Source organism: Delphinus delphis, chromosome 19, assembly GCF_949987515.2.
Source record: "Delphinus delphis chromosome 19, mDelDel1.2, whole genome shotgun sequence".
NCBI lineage: Eukaryota > Metazoa > Chordata > Mammalia > Artiodactyla > Delphinidae > Delphinus > Delphinus delphis.
In genome coordinates this window covers 50,851,688-50,872,449 of record NC_082701.1, presented here as the reverse complement: position 1 = coordinate 50,872,449, position 20,762 = coordinate 50,851,688, and the positions used below count along the sequence as shown (strand labels likewise).

Genomic DNA, 20,762 nt, shown 5'->3' with positions numbered 1-20,762 from the left:
ACCCGTATCCCCTGCATTGGCAGGCAGATTCTCTACCACTGCGCCACCAGGGAAGTCCTGTTGCTTCCTCTTTGCTGAGACACATGAGGTACTTACGATGGTCTTTGCCCAGCCCCTTCCAGAAAGGTCATATTATCCAGTTAACACGACCATTTTCCAGTCAACAACAAAAAAAGCTCAACAGAAGGCAGTAGAGCGGTACCCAGTAGCAGATGGGAGGGAAGGGGAGGTAAGAAATGACAAGCCAAGGCAGGCAGTTTCCAAGTCATTTTATTCAGAATTTTGTCTTTGTTTCCTGAATCAATAAATACTATACAAAACAATGTAAAAATGGCTACCATTTTCTCTCCCCTACTCCCCCCACCTGGGGACAACCCCCTGGGCCACCTAACTCGGGGGTTCTCCCTCCAGATTTGGTCCAGCAAATGAGGTGGACTGAATCATTTTCAGAGGAATTCAGGTGGGGTGGGGAGAGCCTCTGGGGTTTGGAGGTTGACTAGGTTAGGGAACTGGATTAGTGTTTTTGGGAGAAGAGACGGCGCCTACCCCAAAGAAAAGGGTGTCTAAAATGTTCACGGTTCCTTCTTTTGCCTCAAAAAGTGACATTTATTCAAAGAAAAAAAAAAAGAAAAAAATGACAAGATGTCCATCCCTTGACTCCCTTCCCTCCCCCCTCCTGCTGCTCCTCAGTGCCCCCCAAGGACTGAGCCCTGGCTGGGGCTAGGTAGCAGAACAGCCCATCTCAGATGAGGTCAGCAACATTGAGGGGCATCTCCTCAATGGAGGTGTTGTAGAAGGTCTCAATGTCTCGAAGAGTCCTCTTGTCTTCTTCTGTCACCATGTTAATAGCCACACCCTTACGGCCAAAACGGCCACCTCGACCGATTCTGGAAAACAAGGACACCTTAGAATAAGTGAGGATTAAAGAGTAAATAAGACGCTTCCCTGCAGGGAGGATTGGGCAGGAGGGGGCTGGGCTGGTTAACAGTCCAGATCTGCATTTACCTGTGGATGTAGTTTTCCCTGTTGGTGGGGAGGTCATAGTTGATGACTAAGGAAACCTGCTGCACATCGATGCCTCTGGCCTATGTCCAGAAAAAAGGCAGCTTCAGTGTGTGAATGAGAGGACACCCTAAGTCTATCCAGAAAGAGACTTAAGCATACATGTAGGCAGCCAAAGGAAGGCAAGGAAACAAACATCCCCTCTCCCCAGAAACCAGAGGCGTGCCAGATTTTATTCCAAGTTGCTACTTTCCTGAAGAGGGGCACTAGCAGGCCCCTTGGAAGAGGGAATCACCTTGGATTCTCACATCTTCCCTCCCCTCTTGTCCAAATGCCCTTCTACTTACCAGCAGGTCAGTGGTAATCAATACTCTGCTAGAGCCAGAGCGGAACTCCCTCATGATAACGTCTCGTTCTTTTTGGTCCATATCTCCGTGCTAGAACAGGAAATAGACAGTGTAACCGTGTTACAAATAGGTGCATTGGTTCTGAGAGAACTGCCTGTGAGTAGGACCCTGACATGTGACTCTGCTGGTAAAACAAGGTGGAGAAACCTCACCATGGCAGAGACCGTGAAGTCTCGGGCATGCATTTTCTCAGTGAGCCAATCCACCTTCCTTCGGGTGTTGATGAAGATGACTGCCTGGGTGATGGTCAGGGTTTCATACAAGTCACACAGTGTGTCCAGTTTCCACTCCTGGTGGGGTGGGGGGAGGAGATCAGTCAGGGGCTATACCCAACAACTTACCACCAGGCCCGCCTCCTGCACTGGGCCCCACCTCTCGTTCCACATTGATGTAGAATTGGCGGATACCCTCCAGCGTCAATTCTTCTTTCTTGACAAGAATCCTAATTGGGTCCCTCATGAACTTCTTGGTCACCTCAAGCACATCGGAAGGCATTGTAGCTGACAGCAAAACCACCTAATGGAAAAAAAGAGCAGTCTCAGGGTAGGGGATACTCCAGAACTCCATGGTTCCCCTGGCACTTTTGGGTTTTTTACATGTCTGGATATCATCCAAATTTTTTTTTTTTTTAACTTTTTGGCCACAACACGTGGCATGTAGGATCTTAGTTCCCTGAGCAGGGATCGAATCCATACCCCTTGCATGGGAAGTGCCAGGTCTTAACCCCTGGACTGCCAGGGAAGTCCCTCCTTTGGCACTTGATAATGCTCCATCATCACCCCAAGCACACCACAACCTACACAAAGCAACACACCACAACCTACACAAAGCAACTGTCAGCCATGCGAGCAAGACTCCAATGTCCTCCTCACCTGGGTGTTGCTATTGAGCTTTTGGAATATGTCATAGATCTGGTCCTTGAACCCACGGCTTAACATTTCATCAGCTTCATCCAGTACAAACATCTTGATGTATTTGGGAGCTGCAGAAAGAAAAACACCAACAGGTAGTTACTAGAGAAGTGTGAACTACCCCTAACTTTCCCAATAAAAAAAACAAGGACAGGCGGTCTGCTCTCAGAAGACAAAGACTGATCCTCTGCCTGGGACCCCCTTGCCAGGCCAGACAATAGCCCTGGGAAGTAGAACACTACATGGGCTGAGATGACAGGGAAGCCAGGCTCAGATGACACGCATGGGGTTCATCACAGAGCAACTCTCAGAGGATATCATTGGGAATCAAATTGTGGCCACGTTAAGAAACTGGAAAGGCATGGATAGGAAGTGACCCAGAGAGCTAGAAAATTGTACACTCACACAAGTATCTCCGGTTAAGCATGTCGAACACACGACCTGGGGTACCCACGATGATATGGGGAGCTTCCATCTGCAGCTTCTGCACCTCAGCACGCACATTGGTACCCCCAATGCAGGCATGGCACGAGGCACCCATGTAATCTCCTAAGGCCATAACTACCTTCTGTATCTGAACCAGAAAAACATAAGTGCTTGTATATTAGCTACAACTGCCAGGCACCATTTTAAGTGCTACGTATTTTATTCTTTCCAGCTCTGAGACAAACGCTATTAAGCTCACTTCTTTTTTTTTTTTGCGGTACACGGGCCTCTCACTGTTGCGGCCTCTCCTGCCGTGGAGCACAGGCTCCGGACGCGCAGGCTCAGCGGCCATGGCTCACGGGGCCCAGCCACTCCGCGGCATGTGGGATCGTCCCAGACCGGGGCACGAACCCGTGTCCCCTGCATCGGCAGGCGGACTCTCAACCACTGCGCCGCCAGGGAAGCCCGGCATGTTCACTCTTAAAGCATGTTCTAAACATTAAGGGCCCTCGAGTGGAGCTCTACTGTAACTTCTTGCTCACACTGCCTTTGTTCAGAAGTTAGGCACAGAATGACCATGATACCTCCGTAGGACACTGTAAGAATACATTCCCCTAAACTCAGTAATCAACTTATGAGACAAGTGTTTCTGATTTTTTTCCCCTCCAAGACCCAGGAAATAGCCCAACATTTTATGTGCCCCAGCCATGAAACAGCTCTGGCCACCAACCCAGGCATCAAGCTACGATGAAGAAAGGACTAGACATCTGCTTTGCCCCTGACTGATTCAAGAGCACCACCACCAATCAGGTGTCTCTTTGCCCATTGCCAGGGGGTTTTCTTCATAGAACAGCCAAACTTGCCCAGCCAGCCAGGCTCCACCCAGCAGCCTTCCCCGTCTGACTCAGGAAATGGGTGGAGTAAGGGATGCTTACAGTGTTTGGTGAGGAAAAAGCTTACAACTAACCTACTAAGTCTTGAAACATAAAAGTCATCAACTGACTTTATAACATCTCTTTTCCCCATCCTTCAGTTCTTCCAAAAGTGGTAGGAGTTGGAGCACAACTTCTGATTTCTGATTTATGTTAACCACTAAGTCCTTCAGGGGAAGAAAGGTAAACTCACCTGCTGAGCCAACTCTCTAGTGGGTGCCAGGACCAAGGCCTGGGTGGCCTTTAGATCCAATTCAATCTGCTGCAAAATTGATATGGCAAAAGTGGCCGTTTTCCCAGTCCCAGATTGGGCTTGAGCGATCACATCATAACCTAAACACAAATTAGGAGAGAAATTTTATATGGTAGAAAGCATTCTTTAGACTCGTGAGACATTCAACAGCCCTGCTGAATGAGATCAGTAAGCAACCAATAGAGATTTGTGCCCAGCAATAAGTGCTTCAGAGTCTACATGACAACACAGTATCCAAACAAGAACAGGTCTGGACAATCAGGCCAGGTTTCAGCCATTTAGTACTGCACAAAATTGGGCTAGAAATACAGCTGTAAAAAGCCAGCATGATCTGGCTAAAACACTACCTTGTTGAAATGAAACCAGCAATCCATGTTTCCAGGGCATGAACCAGACATGGGCACAAACCAAAAGCCAAGCTGGGATAAACAAGGAGTTACTTTGTCCCTGGCTGATATAAGACAGGCACCACCAACCAGGCGCCACTCTACCCAGGCCAGGGACAGTCCAGAACTTGTTCGGGGGCAGAAGGGTCTTACCCTTGATACAAGGAAGAATGGCTCGCTGCTGGATGGCAGAGGGCTTCTCAAAACCATAGGCGTAGATGCCACGGAGGAGTGACTCCGAAAGGTTCATGTCATCAAAGCTGTCAACAATCTCATTCCAGTTACTCTGTAGAAAACAAATTCAAGTAGGAGAAATAGGGCTGTGCTCTTACATTGGAGTAAACAGGACCTGGTGCCTGCACCAGCTTCAGAGCCCACAACCTCTCTTCTCCCCATGGAAGCCAGATGGTTGATAGTTCTACATGACCTGGGAAACCCCCCTAAGGGGCCAGCCCACTTGTAAACAGTGAACCTAGATGTTGTAGAAAGGAGAACAGAATCTGAGTGACCCGTTTTAAACACACTTTAAAAACTTTAAACAAATTTCTGCAAGGGAGTTAAGGTGTCGTGTCTAACTACCTGGGAGTTTTATGTTACGTCGTACAGCTGAATCCTGGGTTTCAATCACTGGTGTATTCACTAAACCACCACTTCAAAAGCCAAAGAACAATGCTAGTGGCACCGCTTTTGCCAGAGTTAAAGGATAATGGTGGGAGGGGTCCAACCTCACCTCGATGACGCCTTCGGGTTCCATCCCATCGGGGCCATTGTCTCTAGATCTGTCGGTTTAAAAATACAGTATGTAGAAATCCTGACAACCACCCTCTTCCTAGCAGCAAACCAACTTTGCATGATGCCATCAGCCTTCACTCCCTAGTCCAAGCCCCACGTGTTCCCAAAAAAACATAATAGTTATTTTACAACTGAGTCAGGCCCCATCTCGGGAGCGGCTCAAGTCAAGCCGACCCCGACATGATAGAGTAACCTTCCTAGAAGACCCAGAGGCTGGAAGGAACCAGTCTGCGCTTAAGGGGCGCGGAGGTGGTGCCTGCCTCCGGGCCCACGTGTCCTGAGCCTGACGCTCCAAGCCCAAACGCGTGCACCTCCCACCGTGGCCCCTGCCCGCCGGAAGTCCCGCCCTCTCCTCCCCAGATGCCAGGGTAGGACATCCCCTTCCCCCCACGTCATGCAGCTCGCGCCCTCCCCCACTCCCTCGAGCCCATCTCCCCCCGTCGCAGTGCCCGGATGTGGGAGGCCGCGGGCGGTGGCGGCCTCGCGCACAATGAGCCCCAGCCGAGCTAGCAAAGGGGGAGATTGCACAACACTTAGAAGCGAAACGGACTGGGGGAGGGGAACACCTCGGGACGCCATGTGCTTGCTCCCTCGACCACTCGGCGGCGTCCCCCCCCCCACCCCGGAACAAACCACATCCCGCCCGCCCCGTCGCGAAATGGCGTCGCCCTCCCATACCTCAGGCCGCTCACCCCCGAAGGAAAATGGACCTGACCATCCGCAGTTTGCCAATTGCCCGGCTTGTGCGGCAAAATGGACCCGCCCGCCCGGCGCCGGGTGGGCTCCTGGTGCCTCACGCGGCCGCTCCTCGGGGTTAGGGTCGGTCCTGGCCGTCAAGAAAACCAGCACACAGAACGGCCGGCTTCTTCTCCCCCGACCCACAGCTCCACGCGACTCAGCGACTGGATTTGAGGACGCAGGCACCCCCGCCTTCGGCGAGTGGTACCATCAGAATCCTCCAGAATCCCGATCGCGCGAGCCCTCCGGCAGTGAGGCAACCGGGCCGGCGGCTCCGGGCCACGCACGGTCGCCTCTACCTCTCTTTTCCACGCCAGGTTGCCACCTCGCCGCCCGACTCAACGCCGGGGCTTCGCGCACCTCGTCGGTCGAGCCCTCGTAGCTCACCTCGCCCGCTGAGCCCCGAAACCTGGGCCGTCCTCGGCCTCTACCTAGGCCCTGGCGGCAACGTCGGCCGTGGACCCGCCCCTCACCGCCCCCTCCCACGGGTGCTCCCGGCTTGCTCGCCCCGCAACCCTGGGGGGGCCTAGGGCGGTGGACCTCAGCTTCCCCCGGTGGGGTCCTCGGAAGGGACAGCAGGGTAAGTAGCCACAATCTCTTGCAAATGTCTTTCTTACCGGGAATCCTGACTCGCAGACATGATCCTTAGAAACTAGGGCGGAGTGCCCGCCTATCGACAACTTATAGGGAGCCCAACCCCGCCCCAGCCATCGCATTGGCTTGGTCTCCTCGGCTCCGCCTGCCGCCGCTCAGCAACCCGGCGTGACGTTCATTCGTCGGCGCTCTGGCACGCAGCCACCATTGGATAGCTTGAGTGCCTATCAAGGTGAAGGCCCGCCCCGCGGCCTCATTGGCTAAAGGGCCCGCCTTTCTTGCCGGTACGGAAGTGACATACAGGACTCAGGCCTCGAGGCCTGGCAGCCATCTTGGTGCCCTGCACCCCTACACGTGCGGAGGCGAGAGTGCCCTGGTCATGTGGCCTAGCAGACCCTATCACGCAAGGGGGGCGAGGTTTCAGCCTCCAGGGACTTCCGGGCTCCCGGGACCAGCACTTCCTTCTACCTCTGCTCCAGGTCTCCACTGGACCCACATTTAATTTTGTTCTCTCCTGCAGCAAAGATAAATCGGACACCAACTCCGAATGTACAGGGATAATGGAATCAAGGGCCACCATACCCCCGGGCTGGAGGGAGAAAGGATGAAGGAACTGACGTAACGGGCTTAAGAGCATTTGGGGTTGCTGTCATGAATCTTGGTGGGCTCCCTTAAGTATGCTGTTTTCCCAACTTCAGCACCTCTCAAGCTCCCGTATTTTTGAGGCTTACCTACTGTCCCTCCTTCCAGCCCTGGCTCCCCCTGCTGGGGGATTCTTTTGGTTGAAGACATGGTCTTGGCACTGTCTGAGCCAGGGATGGAAAGCTGGCCCCCCGGGGAAGTCTCAAGACCCATGAAAGGGTAGCTAACAGCATTGACTGGAGGAAAGCCGGAGAGCATATCCACTAGTTTGAGGCCCGTTAAGGAAGACCACCACTATGTATCTCCAAAGGATCCTTTATTGACCAGAGAAGGACCATGGTATTTATATATATATATATATATATAAAAAAAAGTTTGAAGATCTGGCAGGCAGTAATCCCATTGCCCGCCCACCACCCCAGCACAGATTTTGCTGCCCCCCAGCCCTGCACATGGAAGGGAGATGACTGCCCCACCCAGGCCACAAGGCCATACTCCCCTGTAGACAGAAGGAAAAAGGGGATTTTCCATGGCCAACCCCTGAACATCAGAAATCAACAAATATTCTCTCAAAGAAAAAAAAAATACAGAAATCAATTAAAACATTTAAATATGAAAATCCAAAGGGAATTGGGTGGGAAGAGGCTAGAGACAAAGGGAACTGGAGTTTCTTGGGAAGGAAGGGTCTCCCATGTCCCCCTGCCCATTAATGAATGGGCTTGAGGCCTGGAATACGAGGCTCACACAGTGAGTTTGCAGTGACACAGCTCCTTGTAGATCTGCCGACGAAGTTTGGGCATGTCCTGCTGAGTGAAGCTGAATGGCTGAGACAGGGCCAGGTGCTTGCAATACTGGGTGTTAACAAAGCAGGCCATGAGAACCATCTACTGAGCATCCCCCCCAAATCAGGACCTGTGCTACATATTTTGTATGATACACATCTCACTGGATCTTTCCGAGAACATTCCCATTTCACAAAGGAAGCCAAGGTCCCATAGACTGGGGCTCAAAAGAAGTCTGACTCTAAAGCCAGTGTTCCTATTTGATACATAAAACACCTAGTGTTAACAGAGAAAATACTTTGCGTTAGGGGATCAGGAGGCAGCTATATCAGGCCCAGAGACCAAGGACCACACACCCAGTCCCAATGCGGTATGGCGAAACCAAGAGAGGACAATGAAATCAGGGTTTCTGCATTCTAACACAGAAGCTTACTCCCGCTCCCTAAGTGGCTGTGAGCCAAATGAGAGACAGCTTCCCGCCTCCCTCCCAACTCTTTAACCCAACTGGTATCTGCTTACCTGCAACACAAAGGCACCGCAGTCACTGTCATTATTCTGCCTGGCCACATTCTAGAGAATAAAAAGAAGGTAAGCCCTTCTAGAGGAGACCCTACACGTATGGCTTCAACTTCTGCCTCCTACCATGCCCCCAAAACCGCCCCCATAACCCTCCTCTAGAAACTGACCATCTTGAAGTAACCTTTCCAGCCCTGGTGGAAATCCAGCCGGTCTTTCTTCACTGCCTCTGCCTGTAGATACTTGGCAATATGCTATGTAGATGGAGAAAAGGAGGAAGTGATGCCCCTACATTTCCCAACTGAACCCAAGTTGTGGTGGTCACAGGCAGCAAGCCCAGGTTGCTCCTCAGAGCCTCCAAACCCACCCTTCTGCCTGAAATGCCTTGCCACTGGATCTCCTCCCCACATTCTGCCCATCTTTCCCGTTCCCTCTCAAACCTTAGGGCAGCGGCGGTTCAGGGTGCGCTGCGAATCAAAATAGGTGATGGTGCGCCGCCTCACGTCAACAGAGATGAGGGACCAATGCACCTCCAGGTGGATGGGGATTAGCAGTAGCTCTTTATTGAAGATGTCCACCTAAGGAAGCAGTGCTGGAGGTCAGGAAAGACAGCACAGGAATCCTGCCTATTGCCAGGAGGGTTCTGAAGGAGAAGCAGGCAAGGAGCCAAGTGGGAGAACTCAATACCCAGCCCCTAGACTGCGAGGCAAGGCTCAGCATCTGGATGTCTGGATTCTTGGGCTTAAGGAGGAAAGCAGGACGGAGGAGGTGGCGCACAACAAACACTCGAGAGCCCAGGACAGGGCCAGGTACTTCACACACATTAAAGGCACAAGTGCTTAGTAGCTAAGAACCCAGGCTCAGGATCCTGGAGCCAGACTCTCAGGGTTCAAACCCAGCTCTTCCATTTACTAGCGTATGACCACAGGCAAGCTACTTAATAACTCTCTGTACCTCAGTTCCCTTTTCTGTAAGAGGGTGAAAATAACAGTACCTACCCTCACCTGTTTGTTATACAGATTAATTAATATCCATGATACACTAAGAACAACGCATGGCACCTAATAGATGCTCAATCAGTTAACACTCACAACAATCCTCTGAGAAAGATCGCATCAGGAAACTGTGGCTTGGAAAAGTAAAGTCACTTGCTCAAGGTCACAGAAGTAAGAAATGGCAGAGGTGGGATTTAAACACCGGCATATAGAAAGCCAAGTTCTTTCCACTGCATGTCACCCTGCCTCTACCAGAAGGCCTGCCAGGTCCCTGCGGGTGTAAGCTCTTGAACCTGGAGACAGGAATTAAGAAATGCTGGAGTCAACGGCCCTAACTCACTATAGATATTTCCTGGCCTTTGAATCAGAGGGCAGGTAAACTAACTGGACAGGGGAAAAGAACTCCCCCCCCCACCGCCAAGTTGGCTCCCCTTCCCCTTCATTATTTTACCCAGGAACTTAGGCCAAAAACCTAAGCATCATCCCTTGAATCTTATCTTTTATTCATTTCTCATGTCCAATCCATCAGAAAGTCCTATTGGTTCTACTGGCAAAATTTATCCTAGATAAAACTACTTCTACTTCTACCTTTACCACTCTGGTCCAAGTTTCTCATCTGGACTTCTCAGCTACTCCATTTAGCCTGCCTGCTTCCACTCTTGCCTCTTTCAATCTATCATTGAAACAGGAGTTTAAAACATGAGGCACTTCCCACCCTGCTTAAAACTCTTCAATGGCTTCTCAGAACACAAAGAATAAGATCTACCCTCACTTCGGGACTTCCCTGGTGGCGCAGTGGTTAAGAATCCACCTGCCAATGCAGGAAACGCGGGTTTGATCCCTGGTCCAGGAAGATCCCACATGCCGCGGAGCAACTAAGCCTGTGCGCCACAACTACTGAAGCCCGCGCACCTAGAGCCCGTGCTCTGCAACAAGAGAAGCCACTGCAATGAGAAGCCCGCGCAGTGCAATGAAGAGCAGCCCCCACTCGCCACAACTAGAGAAAGCCCGTGCACAGCAACAAAGACCCAACGCAGCCCAAAATAAATAAATTTATTTATTTAAAAAAAAAAATCTACCCTCCATGCCTCACGTTATCTACTCTCTGACCAAATTTTCTATCGTTTTCCCTTTGCTCACTCTGCGCCAACCACACAGGCCCTCTGACCCTCAAACGTTTTCTCACTTTGTGTCCCATGTACTTGCTGTCCCCTTTGCTTAGAACACCCTTGCCCCTGATCTGCACAGGGTTAGCTCCTTGTCATTCAAGTCTCAGCTAACAGAGGCCTTCCCAGACCACCCAATCTAAAGTACCCACCCCCATGTTACCACATTACTGTTTTAATTTGCTCACAGCACTTATCACTAGCTGAAATTTAACTTGCATATTTACTCTCACCCCATAAAGGCAAGAAGTTTTCTTTATTTAATACTGTATCCTTAGTGCCCAGAACAGCACCTGGCACACAGAAGACATTTAATAAATACTTGAAAGTTTGAATGAACAGGATTGAGGAAAGGGCTCACAGGAAACAGAACTCTTCTTTAGAGGCAAGGTGTTACACAAGTAGATGTGAAATCATAACTCACGTTTTTGGTCCACCTTTTCACCCCATCATAACCCTTGGTACGGAGTTTATCATAGAAGAAACTGTTGAAGAAATGCACCTGTACCAATGATACAAAAGAACTGGATGGAATTAAAAGACCTCAGGCCCTCCTGCTAAGTGTCCTCTCCCCAGCCCACTCCATTTCATTATGGCTCTGAGGACTGGTTTCAACAAACTCTAGTCCAACTCACCGAGGGTAAAAACAAACTATTTTTAACCTCATCTTATAGCTTCCCACCCCAATCTGTGGGGTTAGCCATAGGGGAAAAACACTACAGACTGGAGGAAAGGACTAAAATTGTTAAGTTCAGGACCAAGATTACAGATTTGAATTGAACAAATTACCTTCTACTGCCTCTCCCCAGAGAGAAAGACCCTCTTTATGTAAAATGGAAGAGATGAAAGGGACTGAAAAAGCTGCTTAAAACTGCGGGAGTTCTTCCAGGGACTGAAATATCTGGTTAGGCCTACCTTTTCAGGGACCGTGTCCATGACGAGGTCTCCATACATGTTCATCACCTGGGGAGAAGATGGGAGGCCACTTGCCATGGAGGGTGTGGCATGGGTACAGGGCTCCCCCATGCAGAGGGCCCCAGACACCCTGCTCCCTGAATCCCCTCTTGGGCCTGTTTTTGCACGCCTCCTTACCTGGTCATTGAGCCAGTTCTGTCCATATAAGGTCCCCAGGTCGTCCATGGTCAGCACATGCCGCTTATAGGCAACTCGGAAGCCCCTCACCATGGCATTGCCTGGCATCCGCTGGTATGACTGGATCAGCTGCAGCACCAGGCCCTTCCTGGGTAGGCCAAGGGTGGAGTCACACAAGAGACGAGGGGGCTAGGGCACACAGAAGTACCTTCTACTGCCTAGAATAAGAATCTAAAACTAACCTTTTTTTTTTTTTTTTTTCCTTTTTTTCAGTCATGGGTCCTTTTGAGGACTTGCTAAAGGCTTATTCCCCAGTAAGAGGCACATGAATACTTAGGTACACGTGGTATTTCAGGGTCCCACGTAAAGCCCCTCCCGGTTGGCTCACAGGGGCTTGGCACCTTGCCTGCAGATTCCTCCCCTCAGTTCTAGCTCCCTCCTCCTCCCCGAAAAGGCAGCAGCTTTCTCACCCCATCTCCCCGGTCCCAGCCCTCTTCCAAAGAGCATCTCTTTCATGCCTCACCTGGAAGGTGTAGAGAACTCCTGCTGGAAAATGTCCTCCAGTTTCTCTACTACCTCATCAGTGCTGAGGGGGATGAGGCTGCCATAAGTTTGAAGGAATTCATCCAAGATGCCTGAGTGGAGGAGGGAGAGAGGAGTGAGGTAAGGCCTCCACACTCTGATCTAGGAGTCAGCTGTGGGAAAGAGACTAGATCCTCTAGGGTTCCTTACTCTGCACACAGGTGACATGCTCCTCCCGCAGGGGGCTGTGCTGGCCAGCTTTCTCCCCAGGCCGCTCAGCCTCTTCTGCAGTGCCCAAATCTGAGCCCTGAAAAAGCTCCTGGGCCACATGGTCCCCGATGCTGCACACATTGCTGATGAGGATGCTGGCATCAGGGGGTGCCAGACTTCGCTCCCCTTCTGGCCCAGGTGGTCCCCCAAAGCCGTTGGGCAGAGTACAAGAGAGGAGGCCTGCAGGGCAGGGGAAACAGAATGGAGGCAAGAAACTGGCTCAGATCAAAGGCCAATGGGAAGATTAAATGATGCACACAAATTATAAGACCACAAAAAGGATGAATTGGAACAAAATCTACCAATAGAAACTCTAAAGGATGAAAACTCTAAAGCACGAGATAATTATGTCCAAGAAGTTATAAAAGACAGAGAGGAAAAGTTACTACAGGCATATCTCAGAGATATTGCAGATTCACTTCCAGACCACTACAATAAAGCGAATAATGTAATAAAGCGAGTCACACAAACTTTTTGGTTTCCCGGTGCATGTAAAACTTATGCTTACTATAATCTATTAAGTGTGCAACAGCAGTATGTCTAAAAAAAAAAAGTACGTACCTTAATTTAAAAATACTTTGTTACACATGAAAAGATGCTCAACATCACTATCAGAGAAATGAAAATCAAAACGACAGTGAGGTATCACCTCACACCAGTCAGAATGTCCACCATCAAAAAGTCTACAAACAATAAATGCTGGAGATGGAGAAAAGGGAACCCTCCTACACTGCTGGTGGGAATGTAAATTGGTACAACCACTATGAAGAACAGTATGGAGGTTCCTTAACTAAAAACAGAACTACCATATGACCCAGCAATCCCACACCTGGGCATATAACCAGAGAAAACCATAATCCAAAAAGATACATGCACCCCAATGTTCCTGGCAGCACTATTTACAATAGCCAAGACATGGAAGCGACCTAAACATCCATGAACAGAAGAATGGGTAAAGAAAATGTGGTATATATACACAATGGAATATTACTCAGCCTTAAAAAAGAATGAAATAATGCCATTTGCAGCAACATGGATGGACCTAAAGATTATCATACGAAGTAAAGTAGGTCAGACAGAGAAAGACAAGTATCTATATCACTCATATGTGGAACCTAATTAAAAAAAAAGATAAAATGAACTTACTTACAAAACAGAAACAGACTTACAGATATCAAAAACAAACTTTATGGTTACCAAAGGGGAAACGGTGTGGGGGGAGGGATAAATCAGGAGCTTGGGATGAACATACACACACTATTATACATAATATAGATAACCAACATGGATATACTATACAGCACAGGGAACTCTACTCAATATTCTGGGATAACCTATATGAGAAAAGAATCTAAAAAAAGAATGAATATATGTATATGTATAACTGAATCACTTTGCTGTACCCCTGAAACTAATACAACATTGTAAATCAATTATATGCCAATAAAATAAAAATATTAAAAAAAAACACTGCTAAAAAATACTAATTATCATCTGAGCCTTCAGTGAGTTGTAATCTTTTCATGGGTGGAGGCTTTGAAATATTGCGAGAATTATCAAAACGTGATACAAGCATGAATTGAGCAAATACTGTTGGAAAAATGGCGCTGACAAACTTGCTCTATTCGATGTTGCCGCAAACCTTCAATTTGTAAAAATGCAATGTCTTTGCGTTGCAATAAAGCGAAGCGCAATAAAATGAGGTATGCCTGTACTCATAAACAGGAGGAAAGCAAGAAACACTAGGAATTCAGAGAGATGTAAATTTCAGAAATATTTCTCACCACTATATGCTTAGCACCTAGCATAGTACCTGGCATACAACAAAGGCTCGATAAATACTCAAATAATTAATAAAGAAATAGAAAGCCTGCCGCAACTCAGACCCGGCACAACCAAAATAAATAAACAAACATTTTAAAAAAATAGATAAATAAATAAATAAAAAGAAAGCCTGAAGTTGTTTAGTGGGGTTCTCCGAAAGAGAAATACTCTGAGTGAGAATGTCACACACAACTGTCCAGGTGATGTACTCCACTACTCAGAGAGATCCCATCCCACCACTATAAGAACGGCACTCTCTAGAAATGTACACACAGGGGCACTTATCCTGAGAGGCCACATGAAGTGGGACTTCAAGCAGACATGACTGACTTCACTAAACCACGACTCCCTTTCTCATCTATGCACAGGACACCTACTATGGATCCTGTATCCCGGCCTTGACTCTCTTCCCAGACTTAGTTCCTGCTCAAAACGGGGCTGAAGACATTTCACTGCTGTTCTGGACCCTCCCTCTCTCTGCCCTCCTACTTTCCTTAGACCCCAGTTCTCACCACAGCAAGAGGCTCCTGGTCTCCCAGGATCTTAGCTCTCCCCATGCCCTCCTCTGCCCCATTCCCACCTTACCCGAGTCAGGATCCAGAGGAGACTTTGGAGTCCACCTTAATCCATCTTCCTCCATGGGGGGCCCAGAGGGCACTGGTGGAGACCCTCTCACCCCATCCTCAGCCATGAGAGCACCTAGCAGACCCAGCCGGGGGGGAGGTGGTCCCCGGGGGGAGTCAAAACGACAGCAGGGGGATGGCACCTGTGGTGTCACACCCCCTTCCTGGGGTGAAAGATGGTTCTTGGGGTGTGCAAGGCTCCGCCGCCGGCCCCGGTGGCGCCCCCAAAGCTTCCAATGGAATGTCAGCGAGGTGCTTTTTGAGTAGAGCAGCATCCGGAAGGCTCTCATAGCTCTGCGACGGCGCTGTGAACACGTTTTCCGATGAGCAGGGCGGGGAGGGCGAGGCCGCTGGGAGGCTCCCAGCTGACCCCATCTGGGGGGCAGCCTCCAAGCTGCCACTTCCTCTTCCTCATCTTCATCCTCGTCGTCCTCTTCTTCTTCCTCCTCTTCACTAGCTGAGGCATCAAAAGAGGGCCGAGGGACAGGAAGGCGTCTGGTTGGCACTGTGGTCCCTGACCCAGGATCTGGCCCAAACCCTCCACCTGATTTGAGTCGGGGTTTGGGGGGTGGGGGCCAACGAAGACGCTCCCGCCTGGGACTTGAATAAGCTGGGGCTATGCCGGGTCCAGGAGGCTCAGGCCCCCAAGACCCGGTCCCTTGTATAGTCTCTTTCATCTTCCAGTAACCTGTAAAACAAAGGTTAGAGCGTCAGAATCCAAACATCCTACACCCCGGATTCTGCCTCTCTTCCTCAGCACACCTCTTCTGCAATCAAATGCAAATAAACTAAGGAAAAGAGAAAAAAACTTCAAAACTCCTAACTTCATATCTTCCTAGTTAATATGGTCCACGAGGTGCCCTTCAGAGTCTGTGCCATCATCTCTCTCCTGCCCAGATAGAGGCAAGGAAGAATGGCTAAGCGGCAGGCCTCGAGGCTCTTATTTCTCAGATCCCCAGATCAAACCTAGTATTTTCAGGTTCCACTTCTCTATTTTAGTACCACTAGGAATGTCCTAGTTGAGAGCCTAATAACGGAGAAGGCTCAGTACGGGAATCCTGACATGGTACAGAGACACCTGAGGAGAACACAATTTCCGCAGGAAAACCGTGATCTAGAGTGGGAAGAGAGGTCTCCATCACCGTGGAATGAGTGGGGTGTGTGGGCATGCTCAGGTAGTCTCAGGAAGGAACCATACCAGGGCTATGGTTCAGGTGGTAAAATCTAATGGAAAGGGAATGATTTTAGAGGAAACTGAAACAGAACCGAAGCGACGCTTAGGCAGCCGAATCAAGGCGCGCTGGGACTGAACTGAGCCGAGCTAGGTTGGCCCAGCCCCCTCTCCTGCTCCGTCCCGGGGACCAGAATGCGTCCCAGCACCGGTAGGATCCTACGGGCTCGGGCGGCTCGGCGCGCAAGGGCCTTAAAAAGCCCCTTCGAGGGCCTCCTGGGCCCCGGTTAGGTAGGAATGGGGTCCAGGAATGGGAGAGGCCGTGGCAGAGCTGGGGGGAGGGGAGGGGGCGTCCTCACCGGGAGCTGGGAAGCCGGGCGGACAGGCCCGAGGGCGGGCGTCTCCGGCCTCAGGCTTCCCGGCTCATCTCTCCGGCGACGGCGGCTGCCCCGCCACTCCTGCTGTCTTCAGGCGTAGCCGTCTCAATTCAGGATTCCAACGCTTCTGGGCCGCGCGCCGCCCCGCCGAGCCGCCCCGCCGCGGCCGCCTCTCGCTCTGCTTCAGCCTCCACCTCCACCACCTCCCCCTCCTCCTCCTCCTCCTCCTTCCCCTCCCGCGAGCCCCAGGCCCACCGGCGGTGGTGGCGCACAATTAGTACGTCACAGCCGGCGAACAGCGCCGCCGCGGCCACCACGCGCCTAGTCCCGCCTGCGCGAGAGCGCAGACGCCACGGGACCGTCCCGCCCATGACCCCCACGCCTGCGCACACCCGCTTAACCCGAGCCGTGCGGGGCGGTGCCTCCACTCGCTCTTTTGCGCCTGCGTGTCCCGTGCCGCTCTCCCGCCCTTCGCCCCCGCGCTGCGTAGCCCTGCGTTCCACGCGCTGCCGGGCTTGAGCTGAGGACCCTGACGCCTCGGTTCAGTGAGACGTCTCGGTCCAGTGAGGCGCTTCGGTGGAGGGCCGGGAGGGCCGGGAGATCCTGGTACGGGGACGGAGCTGAGGCACAGCAGCATGGGAAATGGATCCGAGGTTCCATTTATTCTCTTTTATTTTTTAACTTTAGGCAGGGCTTGCGCAGAAAGGAGAGATCAGAGGAGTGATACAGGATCAGGACTAGGGCGTACGATTTATCCGAGGCTCCCCGGCTCCCCTCCCAGTCCAGAGAGGCTTAGAGTGGCCTGCCGGCGCCAGGGCAGTGGAGAGCGTGAAAGGCAAAAGTTGGCACCCGAAGAGTAATGATGTGGCTGCAAGGGCACCGTCGTCGTTGGGCACCTTCTGCAGACGGGCGCATAATAATTACACCTCTGGAGTCAGTGATGGAAACTGGGCCCCAATAGATGGAGAGAGGAGAGTGAAGATGAGGCTTCTTGTGGAGTGGAGAGGCAGAGGATACCTAGAGAGAGGTGTGGGGTAAAGAACCAGGAGTTTTCCTGAGTGGCGGAAGGAGTCGTGGCCATCTGCCAACAGGCAGGATCATTGTCTCAGATTGCCGCTAGATGGTGGTGCTGTTCTGGAAGCATTCCAGTGGCACCCAGAGCAAGTCTAGACAATGCCGGGCATTTCCCACCCCCGCCCAACTCCCTCAAGAATTTGGGGCTGGATGGAGACTAAGAGCAGGATATTCTACTACCTCTTTAATATCCATGAATTCAAAGTCCTGGGGGTGGGGGTGGGGGTGGGGGGGAGAAGGGAGAAAGGGAGAGTCATGAGCTGTCAAACCTGGGATTCCAGTCAAACCCAGAAGAGGCCTCTGTTCCTGACTGTTCCCTGTCTTTTGTCTAGTCAGCTCTTGGCTGTCTCCAAAATGAACCCACCCTGGTCTTCCAAGCTCAGAACCACCTTTTACAACACAATCACAGTTTCACAAGCCCCAGGAAGGTTCCATGTGGAGAGAGGCTAAGTTTCGCCCTTGCCCGGGGGATTATGACACTCAGGGTATCCCCCTGGTGTAAATGGAAGACACCTGAGAAAAGGGAGAAAAGAGATGCTCAGTGAAGCACGCCCATAAAGATCCTCTGATGTTTCACCCTCCCTTCTCCAGCTCAACCTTGTTTCTGCCTCCTCTAAGGACCAAGGTGTTCTGTCCTTCACTCCTCAGCTCTGCCTCTACACCCACGCTTCTTCCAACCCCCTGCTGTAGCCCCCCCCACCAGTGCCCCCAGGTCAGAGATCCCCTGCTCTCCTCGCATCCACCCTCAACTGCTCACCCACCTCTCAGGCTCTCACCTGCGCTGTAACAGCTATTGTAGGCCCAGTCGGGGTTGGAGGGCATGCTTCGTATACATCGGAATAGAGTCTCCTGCCTTCCCTGGCCCTCCCGGGATACCACCTGACCCATGGTGAAAGTCACATCATGAAACAAGACCTGGCAGGGAAGGGAGGAGATGAAGAAAACGGGATAGTGTGGCTCAGGTCTGGGCGGCCTCAGGAGCCCTGACAAGGGAGCCGAGGAATGAAGAAGTGCTCTCTAAGTTGGGTATCCATAGGGGTTGGGAACCCTCAGTGCTGGGGCGTAAGGCTTTGGGAGAAGAGGCCTCCAGGCCCTCAGGGGAGGCTCAGGGGGTGTTTGGGGGTACCTGGCTGTACAGCAGATAAATTCCAGCATCCCAGACTCGAATGACATATCCTTGGGCCTCCAGGCCTCTCCCACGCCAGAGAGCCGGTTGCCACATCACCTCTGTCACATCCGAGTCCTCTGGAGGCAAGGAGTGTGGCAGTCAGGGTTTCTGTGCGCACTCAGACACTTTCTGCTCTAAGCTTCTCGTGGGCCCAGGTGCCAGCCCCACAGTTCCTAGATTTCGCCTCTCCTCAAAAGCCATTATTGAAAATAGTGCTCACCCTTGGAGGTGATGTTAACGGGAACAAGATGAAGGACTGAGCGCTTCTCTGGGGAGAGAAGGAGGAAATCTCAGCAGCGCCCGCCTGCCCCCGTTGCCCTGTTGTCAGCCCTCCACCCTCACCCCTGGCTTGGGGTCTCAGTCTCCAAATCCCGGTGCTGCTTGATCACCTCCCACCCCTGCTGCACCCCGGGGGCCTCACTCTTCTGTTTTACTGCTCTCCTTCTCCGGGATCTCTCCCCATTCTCCAGGGCTTCCACGCCATCAGAGCTCTGCTCATGGAAAGAGGGTCAGGGTTAGGCTGAGATGCAAGGGTCCCAGAAAGCCTTTCCCCCAGGCCTCCCCCGCCCCGGGAATGCCTCACATCTCCTGCACCTTTCCCCAGCAACCTGAGTCTTGGTGCTGGCTGTCCTCCAGGATCTGTTAGGTACGAGAAGCATTAATCTTTAACAATTTCCTTTCCTGAAATGGTTGCTCCCTTGACCTCCAAACCTGGGACCCTCTCTTGCACCCACTGAAAACTTTGCAGACCAGGCGGCTGGAACCAAGAGGCCTGGAGACCACCCTGCCACCCATCCTTCTCTCCCAGACACCCTTCTCCCCCAGACACCCTTCTCCCCTCACTCACCTGCTCCCGGGGGCTCAGCCACAGATACCCTTCCCCCTTCTCGGAGGGCCCTCCGGTCCTCTGCAGCCGGCTCACCTCTCTCCTTAAGGTCTGCAGCTCTGTTTGTTGGGTCAGCAGAACCATGGCACAAGCCACAGCCCCCAGAGCCGCCCCCCAACTCAACCAGAGGGCAACTGAGAGTGCCGGCTCTCGGACTGGGCCCCCCATGTCTCCCGGGGGCCCTTTGGGGGCTAGTAAAGAAGGAGATGAGGTCGGCATGAGCTGGGGACCCTGCCAACAGCTGTAGCCTCAGGAGTGGGGTAGCAAGGAGGTGACGGGGAGGGTCGGCGTGCAGGCAGTGGTGCAGAAGGGAAGAAGGGCGTTACGCAAGGGAGAAATAAAAAGGAACTTGAGAATAAAAAGGAGGGAGGCAGAAAGCAAGCTCGGGGCACTGTTGGTGCTCCTGGCACCCCGCTGCGGGGCCAGTGTTGTCCTGAGACCCCTCACCCTCCTCCAGCCTCAGGAGAATTTGTTGTCAGTCTCTCTAAGAAGGACAGGGCTGCCAGTGACACCCAGGAGGAGCGGCCAGAGCACAGGAACCCCAGGGCGGCCCCAGAAGTGGGGGAGGGAAGGTTGGCTGGCTATGGGGCATGGTGCCAGAAGCCGGGATGGAGGGACGAGCTGGGCAGCATTGAGGGTCGAGGGGTGAGAGTGGAAGACCCTCTGGCCCGGGCACAGGCGAGATCTCTGGGGCAGTTTGCTGAGAGAGACCAAAGGTGGGAAAGAAGGGGAGGGCGTCAGTGGGGAGGAGAACCAGGGTCGCGGAAGCAAGAAACTGGCTGAGTTCTGGGGTTAAGGCCAGGCCGGGTGTGTTGGAATAAGGCCTGCACTACTCCCTGTGTGCTGAACTTGGCAGGCAGGACTTCCTGTTTCCCAAGAAAAGCTCTTACATAAGGCTCTGGACAAAGAGAGAAAGAGACAGCCCAAGCCCCTGCCACTGTAGGATTCCTCCCTGGCCCCGAGGACGCAGGTGTCCGTGTTCCCGGGCCCTGGCGTCCCGCTTCCTGCCCCTGAGCCCCCATGCTGGGCCTGCTCCCACCCCGCGTCCCAGCCAGGGCTGTGCCAGCACCTGCTGAAGTCTCCGAAGCTGCCAGGAGGAAGGGCTGCTGTTCCTCCCAGCCCAGGGATTCCCCGCAGGAGGAAGCCCGCCTCCTATAGGTAAATGAGGCCGCTTCTGCTGGACCTTGGGCAGAGGATTGATTTTTTTTCCTGG

General features: G+C 52.0%; 3 protein-coding genes and 4 non-coding genes across 10 annotated transcripts; all 7 read right to left on the bottom strand.

Moving 5' to 3' along the window:
- Positions 1 to 252: 252 nt before the first annotated feature.
- EIF4A1 (eukaryotic translation initiation factor 4A1) lies at positions 253 to 6,513 on the bottom strand. The gene is made up of 11 exons (XM_059996848.1): positions 6,465 to 6,513; positions 5,048 to 5,096; positions 4,471 to 4,603; positions 3,872 to 4,011; positions 2,726 to 2,894; positions 2,282 to 2,391; positions 1,782 to 1,925; positions 1,562 to 1,699; positions 1,350 to 1,439; positions 1,006 to 1,085; positions 253 to 887 (listed from the first exon to the last, which is right to left on the bottom strand). The coding sequence occupies exons 1-11, from the start codon at positions 6,485 to 6,487 to the stop codon at positions 743 to 745; spliced, it is 1,221 nt and encodes a 406-aa protein (XP_059852831.1). The 5' UTR covers positions 6,488 to 6,513; the 3' UTR covers positions 253 to 742.
- LOC132415622 (small nucleolar RNA SNORA67) lies at positions 1,163 to 1,304 on the bottom strand. The gene has a single exon (XR_009517342.1). It is a non-coding gene; the product is annotated as a small nucleolar RNA SNORA67 (small nucleolar RNA).
- LOC132415657 (small nucleolar RNA SNORD10) lies at positions 2,482 to 2,622 on the bottom strand. Its single transcript, XR_009517378.1, has one exon. It is a non-coding gene; the product is annotated as a small nucleolar RNA SNORD10 (small nucleolar RNA).
- On the bottom strand, positions 3,439 to 3,583 carry LOC132415642 (small nucleolar RNA SNORA48). The gene has a single exon (XR_009517361.1). It is a non-coding gene; the product is annotated as a small nucleolar RNA SNORA48 (small nucleolar RNA).
- LOC132415641 (small nucleolar RNA SNORA48) lies at positions 4,302 to 4,436 on the bottom strand. The gene has a single exon (XR_009517360.1). It is a non-coding gene; the product is annotated as a small nucleolar RNA SNORA48 (small nucleolar RNA).
- Positions 6,514 to 7,388: 875 nt separating the features above from the next.
- On the bottom strand, positions 7,389 to 16,602 carry SENP3 (SUMO specific peptidase 3). The gene is made up of 11 exons (XM_059996343.1): positions 16,404 to 16,602; positions 14,836 to 15,561; positions 12,367 to 12,606; positions 12,158 to 12,269; positions 11,635 to 11,782; positions 11,458 to 11,505; positions 10,967 to 11,044; positions 8,822 to 8,959; positions 8,552 to 8,635; positions 8,385 to 8,435; positions 7,389 to 7,934 (listed from the first exon to the last, which is right to left on the bottom strand). Exons 2-11 carry the CDS (start codon positions 15,548 to 15,550, stop codon positions 7,824 to 7,826), a joined length of 1,725 nt encoding a protein of 574 aa, XP_059852326.1. The 5' UTR covers positions 15,551 to 15,561; positions 16,404 to 16,602; the 3' UTR covers positions 7,389 to 7,823.
- A 381-nt stretch (positions 16,603 to 16,983) lies between these two features.
- TNFSF13 (TNF superfamily member 13) lies at positions 16,984 to 20,701 on the bottom strand. Of its 4 annotated transcripts, XM_059998504.1 has the most exons (8): positions 20,619 to 20,701; positions 19,511 to 19,740; positions 19,258 to 19,302; positions 19,085 to 19,154; positions 18,884 to 18,931; positions 18,622 to 18,740; positions 18,272 to 18,410; positions 16,985 to 18,008 (listed from the first exon to the last, which is right to left on the bottom strand). In XM_059998504.1, the coding sequence occupies exons 2-8, from the start codon at positions 19,715 to 19,717 to the stop codon at positions 17,899 to 17,901; spliced, it is 738 nt and encodes a 245-aa protein (XP_059854487.1). In that variant the 5' UTR covers positions 19,718 to 19,740; positions 20,619 to 20,701; the 3' UTR covers positions 16,985 to 17,898. The 4 variants fall into 4 exon arrangements, with proteins under 4 accessions (XP_059854485.1, XP_059854487.1, XP_059854486.1 ...); XM_059998502.1 differs by lacking the exon at positions 20,619 to 20,701 and having other exon boundaries at positions 16,984 to 18,008; positions 19,511 to 20,314; XM_059998503.1 differs by lacking the exons at positions 19,258 to 19,302; positions 20,619 to 20,701 and having other exon boundaries at positions 19,511 to 20,312.
- Positions 20,702 to 20,762: the final 61 nt, after the last annotated feature.

Coding starts and splice junctions, on each gene's coding strand:
- TNFSF13 (XM_059998502.1), bottom strand. CDS start 19,768: ATGCCGACCTCATCTCCTTCTTTACTAGCCCCCAAAGGGCCCCCGGGA. Junction 19,303..19,510: donor GGCTGAGCCCCCGGGAGCAG/GTGAGTGAGGGG, acceptor CGTACCTAACAG/ATCCTGGAGGACAGCCAGCA. Junction 19,155..19,257: donor ACTCAGGTTGCTGGGGAAAG/GTGCAGGAGATG, acceptor TTCCATGAGCAG/AGCTCTGATGGCGTGGAAGC.
- EIF4A1 (XM_059996848.1), bottom strand. CDS start 6,487: ATGTCTGCGAGTCAGGATTCCCG. Junction 2,392..2,725: donor GCTTAACCGGAGATACTTGT/GTGAGTGTACAA, acceptor TTCTTTCTGCAG/CTCCCAAATACATCAAGATG. Junction 1,440..1,561: donor ACTTCACGGTCTCTGCCATG/GTGAGGTTTCTC, acceptor TTCCTGTTCTAG/CACGGAGATATGGACCAAAA.
- SENP3 (XM_059996343.1), bottom strand. CDS start 15,550: ATGAAAGAGACTATACAAGGGACCGGGTCTTGGGGGCCTGAGCCTCCT. Junction 8,960..10,966: donor TGAAAAGGTGGACCAAAAAC/GTGAGTTATGAT, acceptor CTGCTTCCTTAG/GTGGACATCTTCAATAAAGA. Junction 8,436..8,551: donor GGAAAGGTTACTTCAAGATG/GTCAGTTTCTAG, acceptor TTTATTCTCTAG/AATGTGGCCAGGCAGAATAA.